We start from the raw sequence: 24,747 nt of genomic DNA on the forward strand, positions 1-24,747 counted from the left end.
GGCAGGCCCAAGGTGCTGTATGGCCTACTCTTACTCCTATTTCTTAGTTAGTTCCAAGGTGCCACTAATTTTCTTGTCCCTCTGCCGGGCAGATGCCCGAGGGATGCTGATAATAGGGTGCTGACCTGTCCTCTTTGTGAAAGTGATGCTGCCTCAGGAATTGGGACAAGGCCAGCCCTGCTCAAATCTGGTGGCCGTAAGTTCTGCTTCACTACATTTCCGGTGGAACGAGGCATAAAGGAACTCTGACCATATTCGTATTTAAATATAATTTATTGTTCACATTTCATAAGCCTGGATATATGCAAATTAATTTCTGTTGCTAAACTGTTGGCTCTCCCCCCCCCTCCAACTTTTCAAATAAACTGTGTTCCTGACTGAACTCTCGGAATGTATTGTGTCAAATTAAAGAATCTTGCAGCACTGAAACAGGCCATTCGATCCTTCATGCCTATGCCAGCTCTTTGAAAAGAACTATCCAATTAGTCCCTGTGTCTTTACCTGTAGCCCATTTTGAAATCTAGATTACAATCGTCTCCGGCATTCTGATTATTAAGCATTATTCCAGATCACTAGAGTTACACCATTTTCCTACAGTCAATAATTTTGCAACTTTTTTCAATCTACAGATGAAATAAATGATTCCACTTATTGTGCTTTATTTTCCTAATCTAGCTGTGCTTTAAACAGTGTCCATTTTTTTGTGGTTTAGTAAGTAAATGCGCCATCTGGTTGTGATACTGAACTGTACAGACTAGAATATCCCAGGTTTCACCTCTGTTCATTGCTGAGTTGATTGATCTCTGCCAAGCTAGCAGCTGAGTTGCTACAATCAGCCTGCACATCCCTGATTGCTACCCAAATGTGCTAAGGACAGGATCAGGCTAAACTGCGATAACTTCCATGACCGAACAGCTTGTTGGTACTCATTGTTGCAATATGCCTTTAAGGGATTGCAGCATGACATCACTAGAAAGAAAGTGTGTCATGCGATCCAGTTTTAATTTCGCCTTTGCTTTCAGCAGAGCGCGCACACACTGCTCTGCAGCTCTGAAGCTTTCAATCTCTATACCCATGTATATCCGCTCACATGGGGGCTAGAACTAATAAATGAACCCACAACATGTTTACCCAACCCCTTATGAGTGATTGATGCCTCGACACCATTATAAAAACACAGCACTCACTATTGAGGCCCACATGCAAAGAAGAGGCACTTCAATCAGGCCGCCAGGCATGATAACGATGCTGGGGTAGATCTGCTGCCCTGGTTCTCAAGTGCTGGTGTTTTCTAACCCTCTGGCCAGCACTGACTGTCTCCTCACCTTGCACCTCTAACTCCTCTGGGCTACCCCTGCTTAATGCATCACCCTCCCTGTGTGCTGCCCTTTAGGTGGGATCACGGAATATTTTTAAGGCAGAGGTATATAGATTCTTGTTCGGCAAGGGAATCAAAGGTTATTGGGGTTAGATGGGAATATGGAAATCGAAACACAAGAAGATCAGCCCTGATCTTATTGAATGGCAGAGCAGGCTCGAGGGGCCGAATGGCCTACTCCTGTTCCCATTTCTTATGTTCTTATGTTCACTAATTAGTCCCCCAACTCTCTCCTCCACCCTCCTCCCCCACCACTAGTTAGTATCTCTGGGCTGGTGCTTGATAGGGACAGAATGAATGGCCACTCAAATAATGATGGTCAGGAAAAGACCCTCTGGTACATCCAGCCTGTCCCACACAGCTGCGACGCCTTGTGTAGCATAATATATACACTTTCCCTTCCACCCAAGACCACGAGATCTCCTGGGGGAGGCAAAAACAATAGCTAAAAACCCAGGCCCATTTGCGATAAAGAACCTGGGAAATTCTTCTCTGACCAGTTTAGATGATCAAAACTGGTCCAGGCGATCACTCTGACCCTGATAATCCAATGCAGCACCGGCCTTTTTTAGCACAAGGTGATCTCTGCCCTCAGCCAGAAACAGGTCCAGCTCGAACTTGAAGAAAGTCAACATCTGGCACATGAGCCGGGCCTATTGCAGAGACTCACCAGTTCCTCCAGGAGGCGCTGGGCAGCTCTGAAACAAAGTAATGAGGTTCCTCTGGGTGCTCTTGCTCAATTGGAAGAGGTAGCAGGGAAAGATGAGTTTCACAGTGACCACGGAGCATTCAGTACAAGGTCTAAGTTCAAGCATTCACAATGCGCTGTAACAACAGTTAATACATGTGCTGAAGGAACTGACATTTCATTGCCTACCTCTGCCTTATCCTTCTTTTCCTACTTTTCCATCTCCCGCTATCCCAGCATTTCCCCCTTTAAGGGAATCGAGGCCGGGGGCAGTTTTCTCTCATTGACTGTGGGCCACTTTCACCTTTTAAGACAGTGTGAATGCCCCCTGCTCACCAATGTGTGGAATACAATCCACGTGACAGTCAGCATTCCTTAATGGGAATGATAAAAGGTGAGGGAAACAAGTAACTTCACATCTTGGGAGGCCTTTACTGATTACCCGACACAATGGTGTGAGTGAAGCGGCCCACACACCACAGGGGACAAACCAACCCCTAAGCTCCACTGTTGGAATGGTGAGTAAAAATAGGAACAGGTGAAGGCCATTCAGCCCATTGAAGCCATTCTACCACTCAATTAGATCATGCTGATCGACATCTAAGTCCATTTACCAGCCTTGGCTCCATACCCTTGTCTGGCAAAAAATCTCTCAATCTCAGATTTAAAATTGTTAATTGAGTTAACATCTACTAATTTTTGTGGGAGAGAGTTCCACACTTCACTTTTTTGCACAAAGCGCTCTTTGAATGGCCTGGCTCTGACTATACGTTTGTGTTCCTTTGGTCCTGGACTCCCCATCAGTGGAAAACGTTTCTGAGCTGCCATGTTACAGAGTGAATCTGGCTGAGGCACCTGGTTATGAACTTTCAAAAAAGCCGACTGATTCTAGCAACCTGAAACATTGAGCATGTTGTGTACTTGCTTGAACAGACTGAATTTAAGAACAATTTTCTCTTGCTCTGTAAGACATTGCTGTTGGGGCCCCCTACGATGGACATGGGAAGGTCTACATCTACCATGGAAACAACTTCGGGCTTAATGTGACACCAGCTCAGGTAACTAATTCGTTAGTTAATTAAAAGAACTACAGTCTCTGTTTCTAAAGGGATTTAAGAATCACACATACAATTTTAGCTTCTGTTTTGAACTTGGCTGAGTCAACTAATGTTGCAAGCTCATGACTTAGATATTTAGAGACTGGGACAATTCCGTTATTCCAGGCGGGATCATTTACTGAAGCACCCAAAGTTCCACAGGTCCAGGATGGTGCGCACTGCGGAGGGTCAAAGTAGTCTCTGTTCACCTCAGGGACTAATGTATTGCTGTGAATCCAATCCTGGTAAATGGGATGAATAGCGACTTTCGTGGCCTGCTGCAAGGATCCAAATGAAATGGGTCTGTGGCAGTCTGAAACCAGTTTCAATCAAGTGCGAGGCTGTGGCACAAAACTGTCCATAGCTGGGACTAAACACCGAGGGCCAGATTTTCCTCTTGTGTGTAAATGGGGCAGGGAAGAGTGCCCACAGGTAACGCAGTCTACCTGATTTTCTGGTAATCAGGTAGGCTGCTCTGGGGGTGGGTGGGCAGTCTTCCCAGTCCCCTCTTCCTTCCATGCTCTACTCAGAAAGTGCTGAAGAGAAAAACCTCTCCCCTAGTCCTGCTGACAGAAGCTACGAGGGTGGGAAATGAGGCAGAGTGCTTCCTGAGGTTGCAGTTACTTGCTGAGGTGCTTTCATCCTGGTCTGTGCTACATTTGACCTTGGAGTGCAAGGAATTACGAGTGAGGAAGTGTTTCATTCCACGTAGAGATCCTTCTCTCTGAGGAGAAGAAGATTCGCTTCAATATGGATTGGGATGAGGAAGGAGGGGAAGAACAGCATAGTAGTGGAACTGCAATGCTTACTGCTTGGTATTTTTGGCACTGGGCCCATGATGTCGTGGACCCAATGTGAATACTCATGAGGAACGACTGGTCTGAATGGTGTCAATAGCTGTGCAGTGGGGAAGGGGTAGCATATGTCTGCATCCAATGGGGTAACTAACTTTGGGTAAAAATAGGAAACAGGTGATATTGGATTCTCCTGAATCTCATTTCTAGCGAGGTCAAATCAGGAGAGATTTCAAATGGGCAGCTGATTCAAAATCAAACGGATTGGATTAATGGCCAAAATCAAAATTACCCCCAATATATGGTAAAGCTGACATTGTTTCAGGGCTGTTTGACATGAACTGAGGTTGGATGAGTTTTATTTAGTAACTAGGAGATGAGAAAATGGGTGAATTAAGGGGACATGTGATTTTAGAAACTAGTCCATACTTCGAACAATCAATTCTTTTGTGCTGTTGAGCTGTGCGTTTTGTGCTCTCAGATAATCGAAGGCGAAACTGTCGGAGTGACAAAATTCGGATACTCTGTAGCTGGAGGACTAGACATCGATGATAATTTTTACCCAGATATGGTGGTCGGGTCGCTCTCAGACTCTGCGGTTCTGTTCAGGTGAGGCGTCGGGGTGTACTCCTTCACACAGCTGGAGTGGATAGCTGGGAAAAGCAGTGGAGGCCAGGACCCATGTAAGAAACATCTGGATGCTGTAATAGCGAAGCAGTAGGGTTGGTATTCTGGAAGAAGGAGATCCAATTAGTTGGAGTGGCGCCTTCGTCGAAGACAATTCTGTGATTAGAGAGTGGAAAGGGGTACAAGTCTTGGGATATAATGTTTATTGGACTGCTAAAATATGCAAATTGTGATGTTTACAAGTAACGGAAACTAACTCCCATTGGTCACTTTGTTCTGAGGTGCTTCTCTATTACACCAAATAGAATGAAATGGGTTGGTTCAATGCTGGACATCAAATCTGAAATTGGGTAAGAATTTGGATATCCAGATGGAACTATTGGTCAAACAAATGGTACTAGTGCTGTATCTGGTCGGGGGAGGGGTGGTGGTGGTGGGGAGCGGGGGTTTGGGGGAGGGGTGTCCTCTTTAGAACAGCAGATGGTGCTACAGAAAAACAGGAAGGAGACTTGAACCTTTCACTGAGTTTCCGATGTCCAGCCAGCTGTCTGCCAAACGACGAAGGCAAGAAAAAGATTTAAAGGAAACCAGATATCACGTCATTCTTACCCAGCTCCGAGGCATCGGCTCAATCAATGTCTTCGTGGAAGTTTGTGGGCAGGTCACCACAGGCTGAAAGTATTGCCTGCAAAGTCCAGAGGGGAAATTGGAGACAAAGTTATGAGGCCCTTAGAGAGAGTAGTAAAAAATGAACAGCGAGACATATCATAGTGCCACTGGCTCAGCCAGTATTTATTGCCCATCCCTAATTGCCCATGTTCAGAGGGTATTTAAGAGTCAACTGCATCGCAGTGGGTCTGGGGTCACATGTAGGCCAGACCAGGTAAGGACAACAGATTTCCTTCCCTAAAGGGCATTAGTGAACCAGATGGGTATTTATGACCATGGTTTCATAATCATTATATGTTTAATTGCAGATTTTTATTGAATTAAAATTTCACTATTGGCCTTGGTGGGATATGAACCTAGATCCCCAGGGCATTACGTTGCATCTCTAGACTGCTAATCTAGTGATAATGCCACTGCCTCCCCTACCAACAAATGTCCTGCCTGTCCTTAGAAGACCAGTGGTGGATATGCAGATTCTAGAGTCCCCTAATTGAGGAGAGACTTACCTCTCAACGAATGCTTCATTAATTTGTGACTTAGCTTGACTCCAAACTTGAAGGTCAAATAAATCATATCTCATTACTTGGATGCTCCATCATATAGCACCAGTCTACCTTATGGGCAGAATTTTGCCCTTGGCGTGCGGGATTGGCGGGGGCGATTGGGAAGCCGACCGCTGTCCGCAATTGGCACCGCACCTCGATTTTACGCGGGCGGGCCAATTAAGGCCCGCCCAGCGTGATACGCAAGCGGCAGCACTGAGCATTGTGCGGGCGAGCAGGCTGAGCGCGAGCTTTGCACATGCACGCGAGAGAGCGCAGAATAATCTCCCTGAGGCACGGAGCTGCCTCAGGGAGATGAAGAAGATATTGATAAAATAAAGAACAGAAAAATGTCACAAAACATGTCTCATCATGTGACTCTGTCATGAGGGGAAATGTTTTTAAGTCAAGTGTAAAATTTTTATTTGCTATTGGAAACCTCATCCCGCCCGTGGATGAGGTTTCCTAAAAATTGCAAAGGCCGCTTGGCCTTTTTGCCTGCCCGCCTACCGTAAGGTTGGACGGGCAGCGTAAATTTGAAATTAATTACCTTTTGAATGGCCTTAACAGGCCTTTTAACTGTCGGCGGGCATGCTGCCAACTCTGGTGCGCGCCCACCAAACAAAGTATCGTGGGACTGCGCGATGATGTCAATAACATCCGGACACTCGCCTGATGTCACCACGCGCCATTTTACGCTCGACCGAGTCAGGTGGACAAGTGCCCGCCCACCGAGCTTAATATTCTGCCCTATAAATACTTCATTAGTAACAAAGAGCTTAAATAGTGGGAAGGGCTGCTGCGTCAAAGTGGCATGGAGTCACAATATGTGGGTTGGTAGCTCCGATTCCTCACATGGCTGGGGCATTGAGAGAGGGAGTGAACGGTGATTAAAAATGCTTCCCTGATGCACAAATTTATAAGGGAAATCAAACTGCATCATTTTGAACCACAGCCAAATAGACAGTTACTGATACATAGGCAAAATATTGCAAATGCTGGGAATCTGCAATAAAAACAGAAAATGCTGGAAAAGCTCAGCAGGTCTGGCAGCATCTGTGGAGAGAGAAACAGAGTTAATGTTTCAGGTTGATGACCTTTTATCAGAACTGGAACAAGTGAGAGATGTCACAGGTTTTAGGCGACTAGAGAGGCGGGGAGAAGCGGGTGGGGAGGAAAGAACAAAGTGGAAGGTCGGTGATAGGGTGGAAGGCAGGCAAAATTATAGTAAATGTCGAAAGGAATGATGGCGCAAGGCAAAAGGAGATGGTAGTGGGACAAGGCAAAAGTAATTAATTTCTAAAGCACCTTCTTGAGGAGCAAGTGTTACCCCAACACCACAGGCATCCCAATACTCCCCTCACGGGACTTAAAGGGCCATTGCCAGAGAGGTAGGCAGGCCCGACATTGAGGTCTCCTGGTTGGCCAGTTGCCTTTGGAGATGTGGTCAGTGCCGGCAGCTCTCCTCAATTGCTCAGATGAGGCCTGAGGCCCGATTTTCATCGACCCTCAGGCCCATGCTGGCTTTGAGACTACGGATGGATTTTTACCCCGATGAGATGAATAAACAATTGAGAAATTCTAACTAAAAAGTGCAATAAGATTTCAGACTGCATTGCTGAAAAAAGAGATATTTCGAAGGTTTTCTTCTTGCACTCATCAGGACACTTCGCAAGAATACCAATATGAGGGAAAACAACAATTTATACTGTATGAGAAGAGAGTGTTGATTGGTTTGCAAATGGACTCTGATTGATAGAGGCGATACCAATCAGTACTCTCTTCTCATACAGTATAAATTGTTGTTTTCCCCTTATATTGGTATTCTTGGGACCGATCTGCTGAATGCAAGACGAGAAGCTTTGACATGTCGACTTTTTCAGCAATATTCAAGTTCTGTACTACCAAACGACTATTTCAGACTGTGGTCAGGCCAGAGCATCAGTATCCCCACATCATTTCTGAATTTTTGTCTTTTTCTTCAGAGCGTGTCCTGTCGTTAACGTGACGGAACGGGTTTCCATTCATCCCCAGCAAATTGATCTGGAATTCGAGAACTGCAGACGTGTCCCAGGGATCTGGTAAGAATCGATTGTAAAAGGACAATGGAACCTAAATACATGCTTCCCCTGAATTCAGGCAGCAGGGGACTTACAGTCTGCTCTTCTTAAAAGGAAATCCGGCCGAAATCTCCTGTATACAGGTTCTCTCTGCGTTTAAGTGTCGCAAAAAGGAGAAAAAAAGATTGAGGGGCGACCTGTTGGAGGCCTTTATAATTATGAAAGGGTTTGATAGGATAGGATGTGGACAAGATGTCATCATTTTAAGGGGAGACCAGAATTAGGGGCCATAAATATCAGATAGTCACTAATAAATCCAATAAGGAACTCAGAAGAAACTTCTTTCCCCAGAGAGTGGTGAGAATGTGGAACTCAATACCAGAGGGAGTGGTTGAGGGGAATAACATAGATACATTTCAGGAGAAGCTGGAGGGAGAGAGGAATAGAAGGATTTGCTGATAAAATGAGATGAAGAGGGGCGGGAGGAGGCTCTTGTGGTGTGTAATCACCAGTATAGACCTGTTGGGCTGAATGGCCTATTTCTGTACTGTAAATACTAAGTAATTCAACATAAAGAAGAGGCCCCAGTGGCTCAGTGGGTAAATGCACATTCCTTTACTGGTGAGTCACATAGGTCAGGAAGGTTCCAACTTTGACCTCTAGTCTACTTACTGCAGGTACAGCAATTGACCCGAGAACCCCTGAGGCAGGTCTGTGCATAATGACTATGCAGAGACCCCTACAGGAAAGGGGTTGTTGGGTGATGGTGGGATGGGATGGGGAGAGAAGATTTCCTCTTTGCACTTTTCGTTATGAAATCGTGAACCTATTCATAAAGAATGGGTTTAGGATTTTATTGCACATCGTATGCACACAGGTCATTTCCCTCAGGGTCAGGCTTAGATGTGATGCCACCCATAGTCAAGCAGCCAAGATGAGCATCTGGCACATGAAGAATAGCAACTTGGGCCGGGTACCCAGAGACTCACTAGTACCCGCGGAACCATGCTCTGGCGGAGGTCAGTGCCTTTAGGAAAGGAGGGGGGTACACAAATTAGTCAAGAATGGAAAGGCCCCTGTTCACTTCAGGAAGGTTATTTTACTGGGAGAAAATGCCAGCATCCTTGTCAGTACTAGTGCATAGGTGCCTTGAAATTACTGTTAGTATCACAGTGAACCTGCGCAAATTGTGCAATAGCGGGAGAGAGGAGCATGCAGTTAATGAAGATATTTTGCATGCTGCCAAGTTTGCTGCTTGAAGGAGGTGATTTGTTGGCACTTTAGCGCTGAACACGTGCGTTAGACTGGTAAAGGCCTTGCTGACGTAATAGGCCTTTAAATCCAAAGTGCCACCATTTCCTAAGGCTCCCACTTTGCTCGCAGTGGGCGGGCTTTTAACCCTTAGGCTTCTTGGCTGTGCTGACAGATGATCTGCCACAAAGCTGAGCTACAGCCAAGAGTATTTTGTGTACAATGGGTATTCACCAGCATTGAGGAGAAGCAGCAAGAACAAGAAAGGGTGGCGCTTAATACAGGATGGCACACAAGACATATCATCACCCTAATACCACGCTGTTGGGTCTACCATAACCAAGCACCACTCCTGGAAGTGACTGAAGAACAGAGCCATAGGAGGCTGGGGTTAAGTAGCAAGGCTGTGCTATCTCTTCAGTGAGGACCTTCAGACACAATCAACACAATGTACAATGGCTAGGTGACCACCAGTGCAGAATATTGCAAGTGAATGTCTTCTTCTCTGGGGCGCTCTTCATTTTATTACAATCATCTGGACCACCCTTATTTAAATTGCTAAAAGGAGTGGGAAGCCAAAGGTATCTTGTGCAGCCCTGATCATGACATCTTGACACCAAGCATTGACAGCTGGATGCTGGTAAAATAAGGATTGTGTTAAAATAAGAATGAGTCATGAAGCTACAATTGTGATCCTAAAGGAGCACTTTCAATGTCTCTGGAGCTCACGGTGTGTAATCCTAGCCAGCAAACAGGCCTCACAATTACAACAGAAGATGGGATGCCAAAGTTAGAGGGCACAACTGGTGAGAAACGATGTGCCAAGCCACCCGTGCTGTAAGGAAGACTGGGCAGTAATTCAAGTTGGCTTCACATCGTGCAGTGCAGTTCACCTGCAACCCACATCTGCAAATTAACCATCCCAAGCGACAGTGTCCTGCGCAGTTCCTCAAACACTGGCAATTCCCATATTTTGCTGTGGTCCTGCTTTAATTAACCTAAGACACAATGTTGAAATCAAATGCAACTGAATTCGAACCTCATAGCTGCAAATTCGGTCCTTTCTGGCATGCAAATGTTGTTAGTGTGATCCATGGCAGTCTTTATGTGAGTGTTTCACATCGAGCCTACTGGTGTTTCTCGGAGATCCCCTTCAGGAAGGAGTGAGTGTGCTGGCTGTCTATAGGGTTTCATCACAAGCCTGCCTGCAATCCCCCACGTCCCCAAACCTTCCTGGAGTGTACATTGTAATGGTCTGAGTCAGTCGTGCCCAGTGCTGCCCTGGCTGCTTGGCCCCAGTCACTTGCTGCCACATCTGTGTGATCGCACGAGTGTACCATTGACCTGAGAACGTGTCACCTGATCCACGACTGCTACAGGCATTCCACATTTGTGCGACAGTCCAAACTTTGGACAGCAACGAGGTCTTTGAATTCTTGCCTCAGATTGGCTCCACATTGCTCACTGGTCTGGCCATGTATTCTGCAAGTGACTCACATAGATGGTCCTGCTCAGAGGGCAGTCTGCGTCTCTAAGAAGGCCCTGCGAAGTCTGAATCCCCAGATGCTGTAGCTCGTGGCCATATTGGGCCTCCAGCTGATGGAGGCTTGACCTTCAGCAGCCATCCGCCAATGGCTTGTCCTCCCTAGTGTGTTGTGATTGGCCTTCGACACCTGCCAGGGCTCTGCCGTTGCTTTTTTTAAAACTCATTCACAGGATGTGGGCTTTGCTGGCTGGGCCAGCATTTACTGCCCATCCCTAGTTGCCCTTATTCAGGAGCATTTAAGAGTCAACCACATTGCTGTGGATCTGGAGTCACATGTAGGCCAGACCAGGTAAAGGTGGCAGATTTCCTTCCCTAAAGGGCATTAGTGACCCAGATGGATTTTTACAACAATCGACAATGGTTTCATGGTCATCATCAGACTTTTAATTCCAGATTTTTATTGAGTTCAAACTCCACCATCCGATTCAAACCCGGGTCCCCAGAGCCTTACCCTGGGTCTCTGGATTACTAGTCCAGTGACAATACCACCATGCCATCGCTTGGTGGAGGTAATTGTGACTGCAGGGTGCTGTGTGGTGCAGGCTTGCTCAAGGGCCCTGGATGCATCTTCGGTCTATTCCGAAGAAAGAAGAAAATGTTCAAACACTGCCTCGGTTAGCTATGCTGCAAACTGAGTAATACTCGAGTGATGTTACTCAGGTTCGGTATGTGCCTGCACGGCAGCCATTCATCAGGATAACATCAGGTGACTTAGAATGAGAAAACTAGTCGTGAGGTTGTGGGGTCAGCCGTGACCTCTGACCTAGCTGTCCCTCACTCCTTCGACGCTCTCCCAGCCAGATTTCACGAAGGGCAACCCCCTCCTACACGATCAGGGGTTTACACTGCTTGGGACCCCCAGCAGTACGCCTCGGCTCCCACCAGTTACAGGCCATTTTGTTTGACAAGCCAAAGAGTAGAATTGTTATCTTGTGTGTACTTAGCTTGCTGACGGTGTCCTGGAGTTCAGTGATGGGCAGCTGGGCGCAAACTAAATAGGCATCATCCTGGTTAGTGGGTGCGCAAACCATGTAAACCTGCTTAAATTGTTGATGCTGCCCACACAGGTTCTAGTTGAAACTTCCGCATACAGAAGAATCCCAGGCATTCTTTGCCCTGGTTCACTCGTGCCAGTACTGCAGAGGTGCTTAGATGTGTGTATCTCAGTGCCGTTGACATTCTTTTTTGCAGAGTTTATCAAATCTAACCTATCTTCCTTATAACATTCCAGGTCGTGCAGGGTGAAGAGACACCATTGAGCCTTTTCAGCTATTTTCTTCCCATGCAGGTTGCACCAGGTGCTTTTCAGGGGTGGGAGTGGGGAGGGAGGGGGGGAATCTCTATTCCTGCCATAACTGATCTACCCCCCCTCTATGTCTTGACTCCCTCGATAAAGTCTGCCAGTGCCTGACCATCAAACCTGCATTCTCTTGGCCTTGAAACACCACAGCCGCAGAGTAAGCAGACACACACGGCTCCCATGCATCATTGCAGGGGCTCGATGTCAATGCCTAATGCTGGGTTGCTGCTATAATAAAATGCTGGAAATCTGATTGGCTGGGTGGCAGGGGCAGGGGAGGGGTAATAGTCTAACTGCTGCTACTGTTGCATTGGCCGGCCCAGTGTGTGAGTGCTTGTTGTACTCCTGACAGCAGTCAAAAGGCAGGTCACCGAGCATGTTTGCTAACACTTGGAAAACCAAAGCAATGCTCACGTAGCTCAAAAAGCAATTTCTAGGCTAGAATGTAGCAGAGAGAGAGAGGTGGGGGAATAAGATTGGTTGGGTGGGTGGTTGTGGGGGTCATTTTCTCCGTGTGTGCGATAACATGCTGGGAAATAGTGAGTGTGCCAGCCATGACCTTTAAGCCACTCTGTACTTGGACTGTTAACCCCTCCACCCCAACAAATGAGCAACAAAATGGTTTGTTTTGAGCGCTCAAGAGTCGAAAAGTGGTCCTGCCTGCAAAGAGTGCAGCTATGATGACCCTCGCACATTGAAAGACCTGCACAGCTTTCAAAGTGCGTCTCTATTGCCTCTTTCTCTAAAAACCTGTTCAAATAAGGGGCGGAGTTTCACAGCCCCATCGGGGTGGGGGCAGGGCTGTAAAAATGCGGCGAAGCCGTTCAAAAGTGTGTCGACTTTGGCGGGTCCGGAAAATCCTGCTGGCGGGAGCGGCCGTGAAATTCCACCCAACATGTCATCTCCAAATTCCCAATGCTGAGTATCACAAATTAGAATTGAAGCAGTGCAACTGACCACATCGCACTTTACCATTCAAATTAAGCCCTATTGAGTTGCTGCTGGATTCACTAATTCCTGCTGCCATGAACTATAAGCAGGGCAGGAGTTGCAGTGTTAATGGTTATATTTCAGTGCTTGTTTTAAGATCTAATTGACGGTGTCTTTTCTATCCCACAGTATTGATGTCAGGGCCTGCTTCCATTATAGATCGAAGCCTGAATCCTACAACCCCAGGATTGGTAAGTTCAACAACAGAATGGCCCGTGGGCTTTTAAAAAAGGGGGAATGGGAAGTTCATGATGCATTAACATGTGTGGAAGTCATGCGCTAAATGGGATTGGTGGAAAATTGAGCAGTTGGCGCAATCCGCTGGGTTTCCACATGGTCTTGAGTGGCAAAAGGTTGTCTTTGAGAAAAATGGTGTTGAGGTCAATTGTTTTTGAGTTTCTGCTGTGCACCATGTAAAAGGAGCATGCGATCACCACAACAGGTATAACAATGAAAGAAATTACGTTTATAGAGCTCTTGCCACCATCTGTCTAAAATGTCCAAAAATATGCCTTGTGGAACAGATTGCTTTGAAGTATTGCAAGTGTTACTATGTTGGCAAGCGCAGCAACCATCTTGTGCGCAATACGATGCTGCAAACAGCAATAAAGCTGAATGGCCAGTTAATCTATTGTTGCTGAGGGAGGAATGTTGACCAGGATGTTAGGATCAACTCCCTGCTTTTTTTGTGAATTGTGCTGGGGGGATCTTTAATAGCCACCTGAACTTCTGGTACAGGCACTCAGGACTTTGGCTTATTATCTCATCTGAGGGTTGCCTCTCCAAAAGTGCAACACTCCCTCTGGAGTACTCACTAGGGTGCCAGGCCAGATTGTGTGGTCAAGTTCAGTTGTAGAGGAGCTTTGAGCTTACAACGATCTTATTCTGAGCCGACAGAGTTGCCAACCGAGCCGAGCCGGCACTTGCTGTGGGAATGTGTGCCCGTGTAGGCATTTCTGATAGCGTCAATATGGGTTCAACTGACTGCTTTCAGAATGCTGATGGAACAGATGGACAAAATGGCAGCAAGGGACTCCTCAAACCTTTATCTACCAATTACAACCCCCGCCCCCACCAGGAACCACTGAGCCCGATTCAGTGAATGGGATCTCACTGAGGGACTGTGCTCTAAGAGAACATGTCATGATCTTTGGCACCTATTCATGGCACAGCTGGCAGAAGCGAACTACTACGCTGTAAACTGCAGCATCCAGTATTCCGGTGGGCGTTTTTCATACTTGCTGCATTCCCCAGTGTGCAGTGGGTGGTTACACAACTGTGGAAGCTCTTGATCCCAGGAACATCCTGGGATCCTGGGATGAGAAAGGGATTCCACTGCATCACTCTGCTGATGGTACACCATCTGCAATTTCAGAATTGTGTATCTCCTGGGGCAGTGTTCAAGCAGTTGGGCAAACTAAACATGGAGGAGATATGGAACTGAAGGACTCAACCTACCTCCATTCATAACACTTGTGGCAACCATTCATACTGAACAAGGGTGGAGGTACAATGAGGACAGTGCCAAAACCAGGGTGGTGATGGAACCAGCCTTTTGAAGCAACAGCTCAGATGTTTGGAATTCATCGGGTGCGATGGGGAGATCATACCTTATCCACCGCTTAACCACACCACAGTATGTTGCATTTCGCACAACATTGCTCTTGTTAGAATCTCCCCATGGACATCAGTGGGCAGCAACCCAGAGAGGGGGAGAATGAAGGCGATGGCGATGAGCAACAAGACACCCACCCAGGCATTGCCATCGGAGAATGGTGTGGGCACCCACCCAGGCATTGCCATCGGAGAACGGTGTGAAAAACGGTGCTTATTTCCTTACAACACTCAGATGTGTGGCTTGAATGCATGAAATTCCAGTTTGTATTGCTCTCATTGTGGTGCAGTCATTTTTACTGTATTCTAGGAAATATGAGAAGGAATGGCACCAAATAAATAATGTCTGACACAAATTTAAATTGAAGAATTTTATTTACATGTGGCATGTCTGATTCCTGCGCACAATGAACTGTTTTCCCTCTGTGCTTTCAACATGCAACTCCCAAGTGTTGACATGTATTCCCTTTGCATTCCTCCTGCGCTTTGTCATGCCACTCATGTCTCAATGCTCTTAATGTACGGCGAAATTTTATAAGCTTCTGCAAGCAAATGCGCCAGCCATTTTGTGCACAGCAGGATTCCACTGAAAAGGTGTACCTAGATGAGTTTTAGCTGCACTGTGTTGGAGAGGAAAGAGACCCCCCCCCACCACTGTTCTTCCCCATGTCGTGGCATGGAATCTCTTAATCTCTACCTAACCCAGTGGAACAGGCGGCAGGTCCCCGTTTAATGTCTCCTCTGAGTGATAAGAGTTCTGACGACACGCTATGTGTCGTTGCTTTTCTCAAAATTAACATACAAAAAGCCAATGTTGCAGGGGAGTACAGCAACACCCTTCATCTCAGAAAGGTTACAGAGTGGGCGTTTCTGAAGGACAGTATGTGACCAGTTGTGTTCATTGTTATAGTCACATGGTACAATGTGTTCTCCTTGTTCTTTCTAGTCCTTGGTTTTACAATTGAGGCTGATTCAGTTGAGATTGATGGACAGCGGAGAAGACCTCCCCGGGTGTCTTTCCTGAGAGGGAAGCCAAGTGATCCCGAGAACCAGTACACCGGTGAGGTAGTCCTGCGAAGGCAAACTGAGTCTAACTGTATCAACATCACAATGAAACTACAGGTACGGCAAAAAGTTCCAGCTAACATCAGCTGCAGAGATCTGTTAACAGGAAGGGAGCTGAGGCTTGCCTCGTGTGTCAGTGTGCAGTGCGCGTTCAATCTCCTTTTGGTCAGAGAAGGAGAGAAGGCCAAAGCTGCAATTGATGACCTCCAAAGTTCATGTGTCGCATTGCAGAGGCCTGGAAAGTGGGCTGCCACCTACGCTACCAGCTGAAGGCTGGAGGGCACAAGGTGGTGAGTTAAGGAGAGGAAAACTGTGGTTGACTCTTAACTGCCCTCTGAAATGGCCTGGCAAGCCACTCAGTTCAAGGGCAATTAGGGTTGGGCAACAAATGCTGGCCTTGCCAGCGATGCCCACATCCCATGAAGGAATAAAGAGGAAAGCTGATGATTAGCGCTCCTTTGTTTGACAGGAGAACATCAGAGACAAACTGCGGCCCATTCCAGTGACGTTAACTTATGTGATCAAGGAAGTCAGGCGCAAGAAGAAGCAGACCGAACGACAGCTGGCTCACCTGATGCCTGTCTTAAATGCTCACGTTTCAAACACATTCAGAGAAGAGGTAAGGTTACCTTGCTCTTTTCCATAGACCTGCACAAGGCCAGGAATAAGATTTCAAGTCATTTCAGAATCAAAATGAATCAAAAGTAGGTTAATTAGATTCATTTGTGGATTTGCCCAGTGATTGTTCAATTTGGGGAGAGTTAGGGTGGTGTTTAATGAGCTGAATGGCTGTTTTCTGATTTTTTTTATTGTGGTTTTGAAACTTCAGATAACTGTCCACTCTAAGAAAGAAAAACTTACATTTATACAGCATCCTTTATAATCTCAAGACATCCCAAAGTGCTTTACAGCACTTTTTGAAGTGTAGTCATGTGTAATGTAGGAAATACAATAGTTCATTTGTGCACAGCAAGATCTCACAAACAGCCGTGTGACAATGGCCAGATAATCTTTTTTTTCCCCCCTGCTGTGTTGTTGATCGAGGGATAAATATCGGCCAGGACACTGGGGAGAACACCCCTGCTCTTACTTCACATAATACCACAGGTTCTTTTACATTCCCTCAAGAGGGCAGATGGAGTTTTCAGTTTAGCATTACATCAGCACCTCCAACAGTTCAGCACTCCTGTAGTGCTGTGATAGTTTTGTGCTCTGGAATGGGTTTTGAACCCCCCAACCTTTTGGCTCTAAAGTCAGAATGCTACACTCAAAGCCACAACTGAACTGGCACCCATGCTGAAGAAATATTTTAATGGTCACCAATCAAATTGTACTTTATTGACAGGTCTCCTGTTATCTCTGTATAGGTGAATTTTCTGAGGGAGGGCTGTGGACCTGATAGGATCTGTCAGAGTAACCTACGGATGACATACAGTTTTAGTACCAGGACCAATGATGACAAATTTGATCCATTGCCATTGTACGTATAATTTATTTTATTATGGAAGATATTCTTTATCTATAGCGATAGTATTGTAAAGGATTTGTGCATAGTACACACGTCTTGTTGGTGTCACACTTGTTCTTATTCCTTCATGGGATGTGGGCATCGCTGGCAAGGCCAGCATTTTTTTGCCAAAGGGGAAGTGGTGGTGGCATAGTGGTATTGTTGCTGGACTAGTATTTCAAAGACCCAGAGTAATGGTCTGGGGACCTGGGTTCAAATCCCACCATGGCAGAGGGTGAAATTTGAATCCAATAAAAATCTGGAATTAAAAGCCGTCTAATAATGATATTGTTGCAAAAACCCTTCAATGCACCTTAAGGAAGGAAATCTGTTGTCCTCACCTGATCTGGCTGGCTAACAAAGCAATGTGGTTGACTTGTAAAATGCCCCCTGAACAAGGGCAATTAGGGATGAATGAATTTAAAAAAAATCTGTAATTGCCAACTGAATAGCTTGCTTGGCCATTTCAGAGGGCAGTTAAGAGTCAACCATATTGCTCTGGGTCTGGAAGTCACATGTAGGCCAGACCAGGTAAGGACGGCAGATTTCCTTCGCTGAAGGACATTAGGGAACCAAATGGGTTTTCACAACAATTCAGTGATACTGAGGCACAGCCATTTAGGACTGAAATGAGGAGGAATTTTTTCATTCAGAGGGTGGTGCCAACGGGACACATTGGGAATTCTCTGTCCCAAAGTATATTCAAGACAGAGATTGATAGATTTCTAGATATTAAAGATATCCAGGGACGTGGGGAGTGTGGGAAAATGACATTGAGGTAGGAGATCAGCCATGATATAGTTGAATGGCCTACTCCTGTTCCTATTGTTAAATGATCTTTATATAGCAACCAGCTTCCAGTCACATTTAAATCTCTCTTTCCGCTAGAATACTCTGACATATTAATATTCTGATAGAAAAGACACTTAGTGGAAGCGTAATTTGGCAGGCCACAGTATCTGAAGGAAGCTTGGACTGTGCCGGTTAGTTCTGATTCTGCACCTTCATCATTGCAGAGACGAACAGGGGAGGCAGGTGTTTTCCCTAAGTGACCAGAAGGACATCGCTCTGGAGATCACTGTCACCAACTTGCCATCAGACCCCAGCAACCCTATGAAAGACGGAGATGATGCTCATGGGGCCGTTCTGGTCGCTAGTTTCCCAGACACACTCTCCTACTCTGCCTTCCGATCATTTCAGGTACAGAAAAAAAAAATCTTCAAGCTTTCCCCAGGTATTGAAGAAATATCTGTAATTTTTTTTAGTCGAATTGTGTGCCGTCTTATATCAAAGCTGCCTAGATTTCAGACAGCAGACATCACGTTTCGTTGCAAAGCAATCTTAAAAAAAAGTTATTTAAATGTTGAGCGCTTCTGTTTGGCTCTGTTCACAGCTTCTGATCCGCAACTGAATCTGACCAGCAATTGTCTGACCAAATGAAAACAATTTGACTCTGAATGACCTCAACTTGTGATTTTTTAGCTTTGTCGCCTTAAAGGGACATAGATCCCCCTGGGCCGAACTCACTGCGTGGTCTGCTATGTCGATTCATACATTGAATATATTAATATGCACCCACTACCAGCCAATGTATTCCATGATTGATTTATAATCTGTGTAAATTTGTCACATTCTGAATACTCCCTCTTGCCAACGGGACACATTGGGTTGGATTTTATGTTCCCAAATCAGGCGTGCTGCGCACCCCCCACACCCCCCCCCCACCAACCTTCGCTGACAGAAAGTTCAGCGCGATGATGTCCGGTCAGCAACCCGATGTCATCACGCCAGTCTCTGATAATACAGAACGTGCTTGGGCACCGAAATCAGCAGCCCGCCCGCCATTTTGGATTCATTAGTTAACAAGCTATTAAACTTGTCAACAACCCAACTGTCCACGTTTTATCGTTGCCTGCTGCATTTTTTGGGCATTGGACATAAAAAAGTTTGGGAGTCTTTTACGTCAGCTGTGTTGAGGCGGCACAAGGGCGCTAGAAAAGCCCTGCCACAATGTAGCAGTAGATTCTGCTGGGGCAGGTGGTGGCGTCTGTATGATTTCTAATGACGTTTAAAAATATCTTTTTTGCCCATTCAATGAATAATAAAGACTGATTCTGAGAGCAGGGGGCCTTTACAATTCTAGCTGTGACCACGGCATTACCCACCTACCGCCGGACATCCCGGCCTACAGGTACAGTGCCTCAGATCCAGCTGTCCAAAAACCGGAATTGTCCGAAAACTGGACACTTTTATACGAACATATGAATTAGGAACAGGAGTAGACCATTCGGCCCCCTCGAGCCTGCTCCACCATTCAATAAGATTATGGCTGATCTGTTTGCGTTTCGAATTCCACATTCCCATCTACCCCCAATAACCTTTGCTTCCCTTGCATAATGAGAATCTATCTACCTCTGCGTTAAAAATAATCAGTAACCCCGCCTTCAGTGCCTTCTGGAGCAGGGAGTTCCAAAGTTGCATAACCCTCAGAGAAAAAAATTCTCCTCATCTCCGTCTTATAAGGGTGACTCCTAATATTAAAACAGTGCCCCCTAGTTCTGGACTCAGCCACAAGCGCAGAGAGTTCCAAAGTTGCATAACCCTCTGAGAGAAAAAAATTCTCCTCATCTCTGTCTTATAAGGTCGACCCCTAATATTAAAAGACTATCCCCTAGTTCTGGACTCACCCACAAGAGGAAACATCCTTTCCATGTCCACCTTGTCAAGGCCGTTCAGGATCTTATATACTTAATCAAGTCATCCCTCACTCTTCTAAACTCCAGTGGAAACAAGCCCAGTCTGTCTAGCCTTTCCTCATAAGGTATCAATGTAGTAAACCTCCTCTGAACCGCCTCCAATGCATTTACATCCTTTCTTAGATAAGGAGATGAAAACTACATACAGAATTTGAGGTGTGGTCTCACCAACACCCTGTATAACTGAAGCATAACATCCTTACTTTTATGTTCAATTTCTCTCTTAATAAAGGATAGCATTCCATTAGACTTCTTAATTACTTGCTCTACCTGCATTCTAACTTTTTGTGACTCATGCACTAGAACACCCAGATCCCTCTGCAGCTCAGAATTATGCAGCTGTTCTCCATTTAGGTAATACTCTGCTTTTTTATCTTCCTGCCAAAGTGAACAACTTCAAAGTTTCCCACATTATACTGCATCTATCAGATCTTTGCCCACTTACTCAACTTATCTACATCCATCTACAAACTCCTGCCCTCTTCACAACATACTTTCCTAGCTACCTTTGTGTCGTCTGCAAATTTAGCTACCATGTCTTCACTCCCCTCATCTAAGTCATTGATATAAATTGTAAAATGTTGAGGCCCCAGAACAGACCCCTGCGGGACTCCACTCGTCACTTTTAGAATGTTCCATGCATCAATTTTAAATCGAGTAACATCTTTAAAAAGGTGACTTAACTGGACAATTTGGTTAGGTGCTGCATTGATGCGGTGTGGCTTCACACACTGCTCTATCCTGTGCTCCAAGCAGCCCTTGACACTACCCATTCAGCTTGACCTGAGCTGCCCTCGGCCCAAAAGCAAAACCCAGCAATATCTGAAATCCAGTACTGCCTCGATCTCGAGGGTGCTGGATTTGAGCGACTGGACCGGATTATTTTGGTACATTAACCCAAAGTCACAAGAGCTGACTATATATATCATGGCATCTGAAAACGGGCTTTCTGGCCCTGTTAATAACTGTGAGCATGGAAGAGAGTGAGGGAATAGGCTTGTGGTCGGGGAAACAAGCTTCCTATGCAGCTATAATTGGGAACTAAGCAATCACAATTTTAACCTGCTTAGTGGAGCAGACAGCAAGCACACCCAGTCAAAGTCAGCATGGTCCTTTCCTCCTGTGTGGAACTGAGCCATGCAGCTCAGGAAGGTTTCAGGTTCGGTCCCTGGTCAGGGCAGCGTATAGATCAACCAGATCAACAGAAAATGGCTACAGCACTGTTTGACTAAAGAAAAATCAGCCACTGGCACAGATCTCAATAGCTCCCTAGAGCCCCCAGCTGAAAAGTGTCTGTGTGCTTTTATGTGTGTGGCAGGTGAAGCCAGAAACTGGACTCCCTTGTGTATCCACTGTTGTTGGATGGCCTGCCAAGACTGACTCGCATCTGAAGATTGACCACTTCCAGCTTGGGCTTGTGCACTTCATTTAATAATATAGGTGGCATTTAATGAAAGTGACAGGGGTCTTGCCTGCTCTCTGGAGAGCCAGCGAGAGCCCCGTGTTGCCTCCTTTCGGCAAGGCCTGCTGAATTAAGTGTCTTTACAGTGCTGGGCCTTTCCTGGGATCAAGGATCCCAGCTAATCAGAGGCTGTCAGCTCTGTGCTCATCATCTCCAAGGAGCACCACAGAGGCTAAGGATCAGTGCGGAATCCTAGGCCAGCAGGTGACTGATGCCAGGAAGGGGACTGACAGAAAGGACAGTGGGGCTGGCTTTAGGCCCCCCCGTCCCCCCCGCTTCCCGATGCTGGTTCCCTCAAGAGATGAAGGACCTCCTGGGAGCCCAAAACCAACCCAGCAGTGGCAGGATGAGGCCCACTTAAGGGCTTCAATTGGTTGGGAAGGTTCAGGCAGGCCGTCCACGAGGTGCCCACCCACCACCCTCCTGCCCGACTAAATGCCCTCCCCATCACCAAATTCGCTTCGGGGCAGAGCATTAAATTCGACCCTATGTGTCCGCTCTCCTGTAGGAATGGGCATGGTAGGCAATAATGATACCTTAACTCTTGTCCTTGGCACTTTCAGCGCCAACTCCCCGACAGTCTTGAGAACCTGCAGCAAACTAAAAGCTTCTCACCTGGTTGCAGAGCTGTGTGGTACTCAGTGTTGGAGAACGTGCAAATCCAATGCTGACACCAAGAAATGATCGTCTCCCCTCTGCTCCCTGGAAGGGTCTGAACGAAACCAAGTCTGAATCATTCAGTACGGTTTTCTCCTTGAAAAACTGAGGTGATTTTGGCCAGCGCCAAGTTTAGAAAGAAATGAAGAGAGGGCCCAAGATCAGTCAAGAAGCAGTTGGCTGGGTGACACCAAGCTTACTTGTCAGAGGAAGGACAGACTGAGGGAAGGGAGGAGCTGCACAATTCTAGGCCTGGAAAACTATGATTCAGAATAGATCGTTTTTTTTTTGTGGTCAGGAGGAGCCAAACTACACAAACTGCCCATAATTTGGCACAGCTCACCCAAATTTGGCATCCTCATTCAGAGAGGCCCCGAAGGAATGGCTGATCCAGAGACTGAAAATACCACAGTTTCAAACAGGAGGTAAGGTCCAGGCCTGCAATAAGGGCCGTAGGTCTCAGGAACAGGAGCTTTATTCTGCATTTGTGCTGTGCCTGGCTTGGGAAATACTGATGTCAGATGGAAAAATTAAAAGCAAAATCAATGCCCAATGCAGCTATCCCTCACAAAAATAAGTTGTCAAGGAGATATTGGGTTCAAAGCTTTTTAAATTGAGTTAAATAGTACTTGCAGCACAGAATCAGACCTTTCAGCCCATCAACTCTGTGCCAGTGTTTATGCTCCACACGAGCCCCCTCTCACCCCCTACTTTATCAACATATCCTATTCTTTTTTCCCTCATGTGTTTATCCAGCTTCCCCTTAAATGCCTATTCACCTTAACCACTCCATATAGGAGTGAGCTCCACATTCTCACCGCTCTCTGGGTAAAGAATTTTCTCCTAAATTCCTGATTGGATTTATGAGTAACTATCTGATATTTATGGCCCCTGGTTTGGGACTCCCCCACACAAGTGGAAACATTTTTTTCATTTCGTATATACCCTATCAAAACACCTTCATTGTTTTAAAGCAGTTGGAAGCAGTTCAGAGGAGGTTTACCAGACTAATACCTGGAATGGGTGGGTTGTCTTATGAGGAAAGGCTGGACAGACTGGGCTTGTATCCGCTGGAGCTTAGAAGAGTGAGAGGCAACTTAATTGAAACATTTAAGATCCTGAGGGGTCTTGACAGGGTGGATGTGGAGAGGGTGTTTCCTCTTGTGGGAGAATCTAGAACTAGGTGTCACTGTTTAAAAATAAGAGGTTGCTCATTTAAAACAAATGAGGAGAAATGTTTTCTCTCAGAGGGTGGCGAGTCTTTGGAATACTCCTCCTGAAAAGGTGGGGGAAGCAGAGTCATTGAATATTTTTAAGGCAGAGGTGGATAGATTCTTGGTAAGCAAGTGGGTGAAAGGTGGGATGCAGATTTGAGGTTACTATCAGATCAGCCATGATCTTATTGAATGGCGGAGCAGGCTCGAGGGGCTGAATGGCCTCCTCCTGCTCCTTGTTCGTACGTTTGTATGTTTCTAGAGTGAAGAGCCCCAACCTGTTCAGCCTTTCCTGTTAGTTATAACCTCGCAGTTCTGGTTATCACCCATTTCTAGTGTTCTGGACCCCTAATGGCCCTCAGATGCCCTAACACAAAACCAAACATTGCATAGCCTGTCTTTTATTAAAGAGACATTATGCTCACTTAAATGCTTGCCACATTCTTTCGTATTTGTTTGAAGCACAGTTATATGTCACATTGAAAAGCATCACTGGGCAGCTCCTCTACATTTCTTCCCTCTGCAACCCCTCCAAAGGATATAGAAGTATTTGTCTGACACCCTTCTTCCCAATCACTGTGCCCCCTTAATCTTGGCTCGCACCACCCCTTTGCTTTGGAGGGATGGATAGACATGAACGGTACTCAAACTGAGTAAAGTGCTCACAGCAGGGGATTCAAACAGCCAGGTACTAAAATTCTTATCTCTGGCCGCGAGGTGACAGAGATGAGCACACGTTCAGGGTGGCAAGTCAAGTCTCACTGCCCAACACATTTCTGTCTCATCTTCCAGGACAAGAATCTGGTCTGCACGGCGAATACCAATGGATCTCGGGCTGAATGCGAACTGGGAAATCCCATGAAACGGAACGCTGAGGTATGCAGTTGTGTTTTTCCAGTCTGGACGTGAACTTCACCACAGTCTGCACAGTGTGTAGATCCATGTTACATAGTCTACAGCATGGAAGCAGGCCCACTGGCCCAAGAGGTCCATACTGGCTTTTATGCTCCACTTGGCTCCCGCCATATTCCGTTGAACCACGGAATCCTGAGAGCGAGATGAGCCGCGTGCACTCAGTTTAATCATGTTTACTCTTATTCTACAGCCTTAACACATGTATACTGTTGCCAATTTGCCATTTGAGACTGAAAGACTTACATGTATATAGCACCTTTCAGACCTCCAGGACATCCCAAAGTGCTTTCCATCCAATTGTTTTTGGAGTGTAGTCACTGTATGTGCTATAGGAAACACAGCAGCCAATTTATGCACTGCCCTGGGAGTGCTTGATGGGGACAGTGTAGAGGGAGCTTTACTCTGTGTCTAACCCCGTGCTGTACCTGCCCTGGGAGTGTTTGATGGGGACAGTGTAGAGGGAGCTTTACTCTGTATCTAACCCCGTGCTGTACCTGTCCTGGGAGTGTTTGATAGGGACAGGGTAGAGGGAGCTTTACTCTGTATCTAACCCCGTGCTGTACCTGCCCTGGGAGTGTTTGATGGGGACAGTATAGAGGGAGCTTTACTCTGTGT

General features: G+C 46.2%; 1 protein-coding gene across 4 annotated transcripts in view; it reads left to right on the forward strand.

Moving 5' to 3' along the window:
• The window catches only part of LOC121273263 (integrin alpha-7-like), a 273,170-nt gene that overhangs the window by 138,802 nt on the left and 109,621 nt on the right, over nt 1-24,747 (forward strand). For all 4 annotated transcript variants that reach the window (XM_041180296.1, XM_041180293.1, XM_041180294.1 and 1 more), the window contains exons 8-16: nt 3,036-3,124; nt 4,439-4,566; nt 7,781-7,876; nt 13,072-13,133; nt 15,503-15,678; nt 16,091-16,240; nt 16,989-17,101; nt 18,145-18,328; nt 24,010-24,093. In XM_041180296.1, the coding sequence (XP_041036230.1) occupies nt 3,036-3,124; nt 4,439-4,566; nt 7,781-7,876; nt 13,072-13,133; nt 15,503-15,678; nt 16,091-16,240; nt 16,989-17,101; nt 18,145-18,328; nt 24,010-24,093 (1,082 nt within the window). The remainder of the gene's footprint in view (nt 1-3,035; nt 3,125-4,438; nt 4,567-7,780; nt 7,877-13,071; nt 13,134-15,502; nt 15,679-16,090; nt 16,241-16,988; nt 17,102-18,144; nt 18,329-24,009; nt 24,094-24,747) is intronic.

The sequence above is a fragment of the Carcharodon carcharias genome, chromosome X (assembly GCF_017639515.1).
Source record: "Carcharodon carcharias isolate sCarCar2 chromosome X, sCarCar2.pri, whole genome shotgun sequence".
Taxonomy (NCBI): Eukaryota; Metazoa; Chordata; class Chondrichthyes; order Lamniformes; family Lamnidae; genus Carcharodon; species Carcharodon carcharias.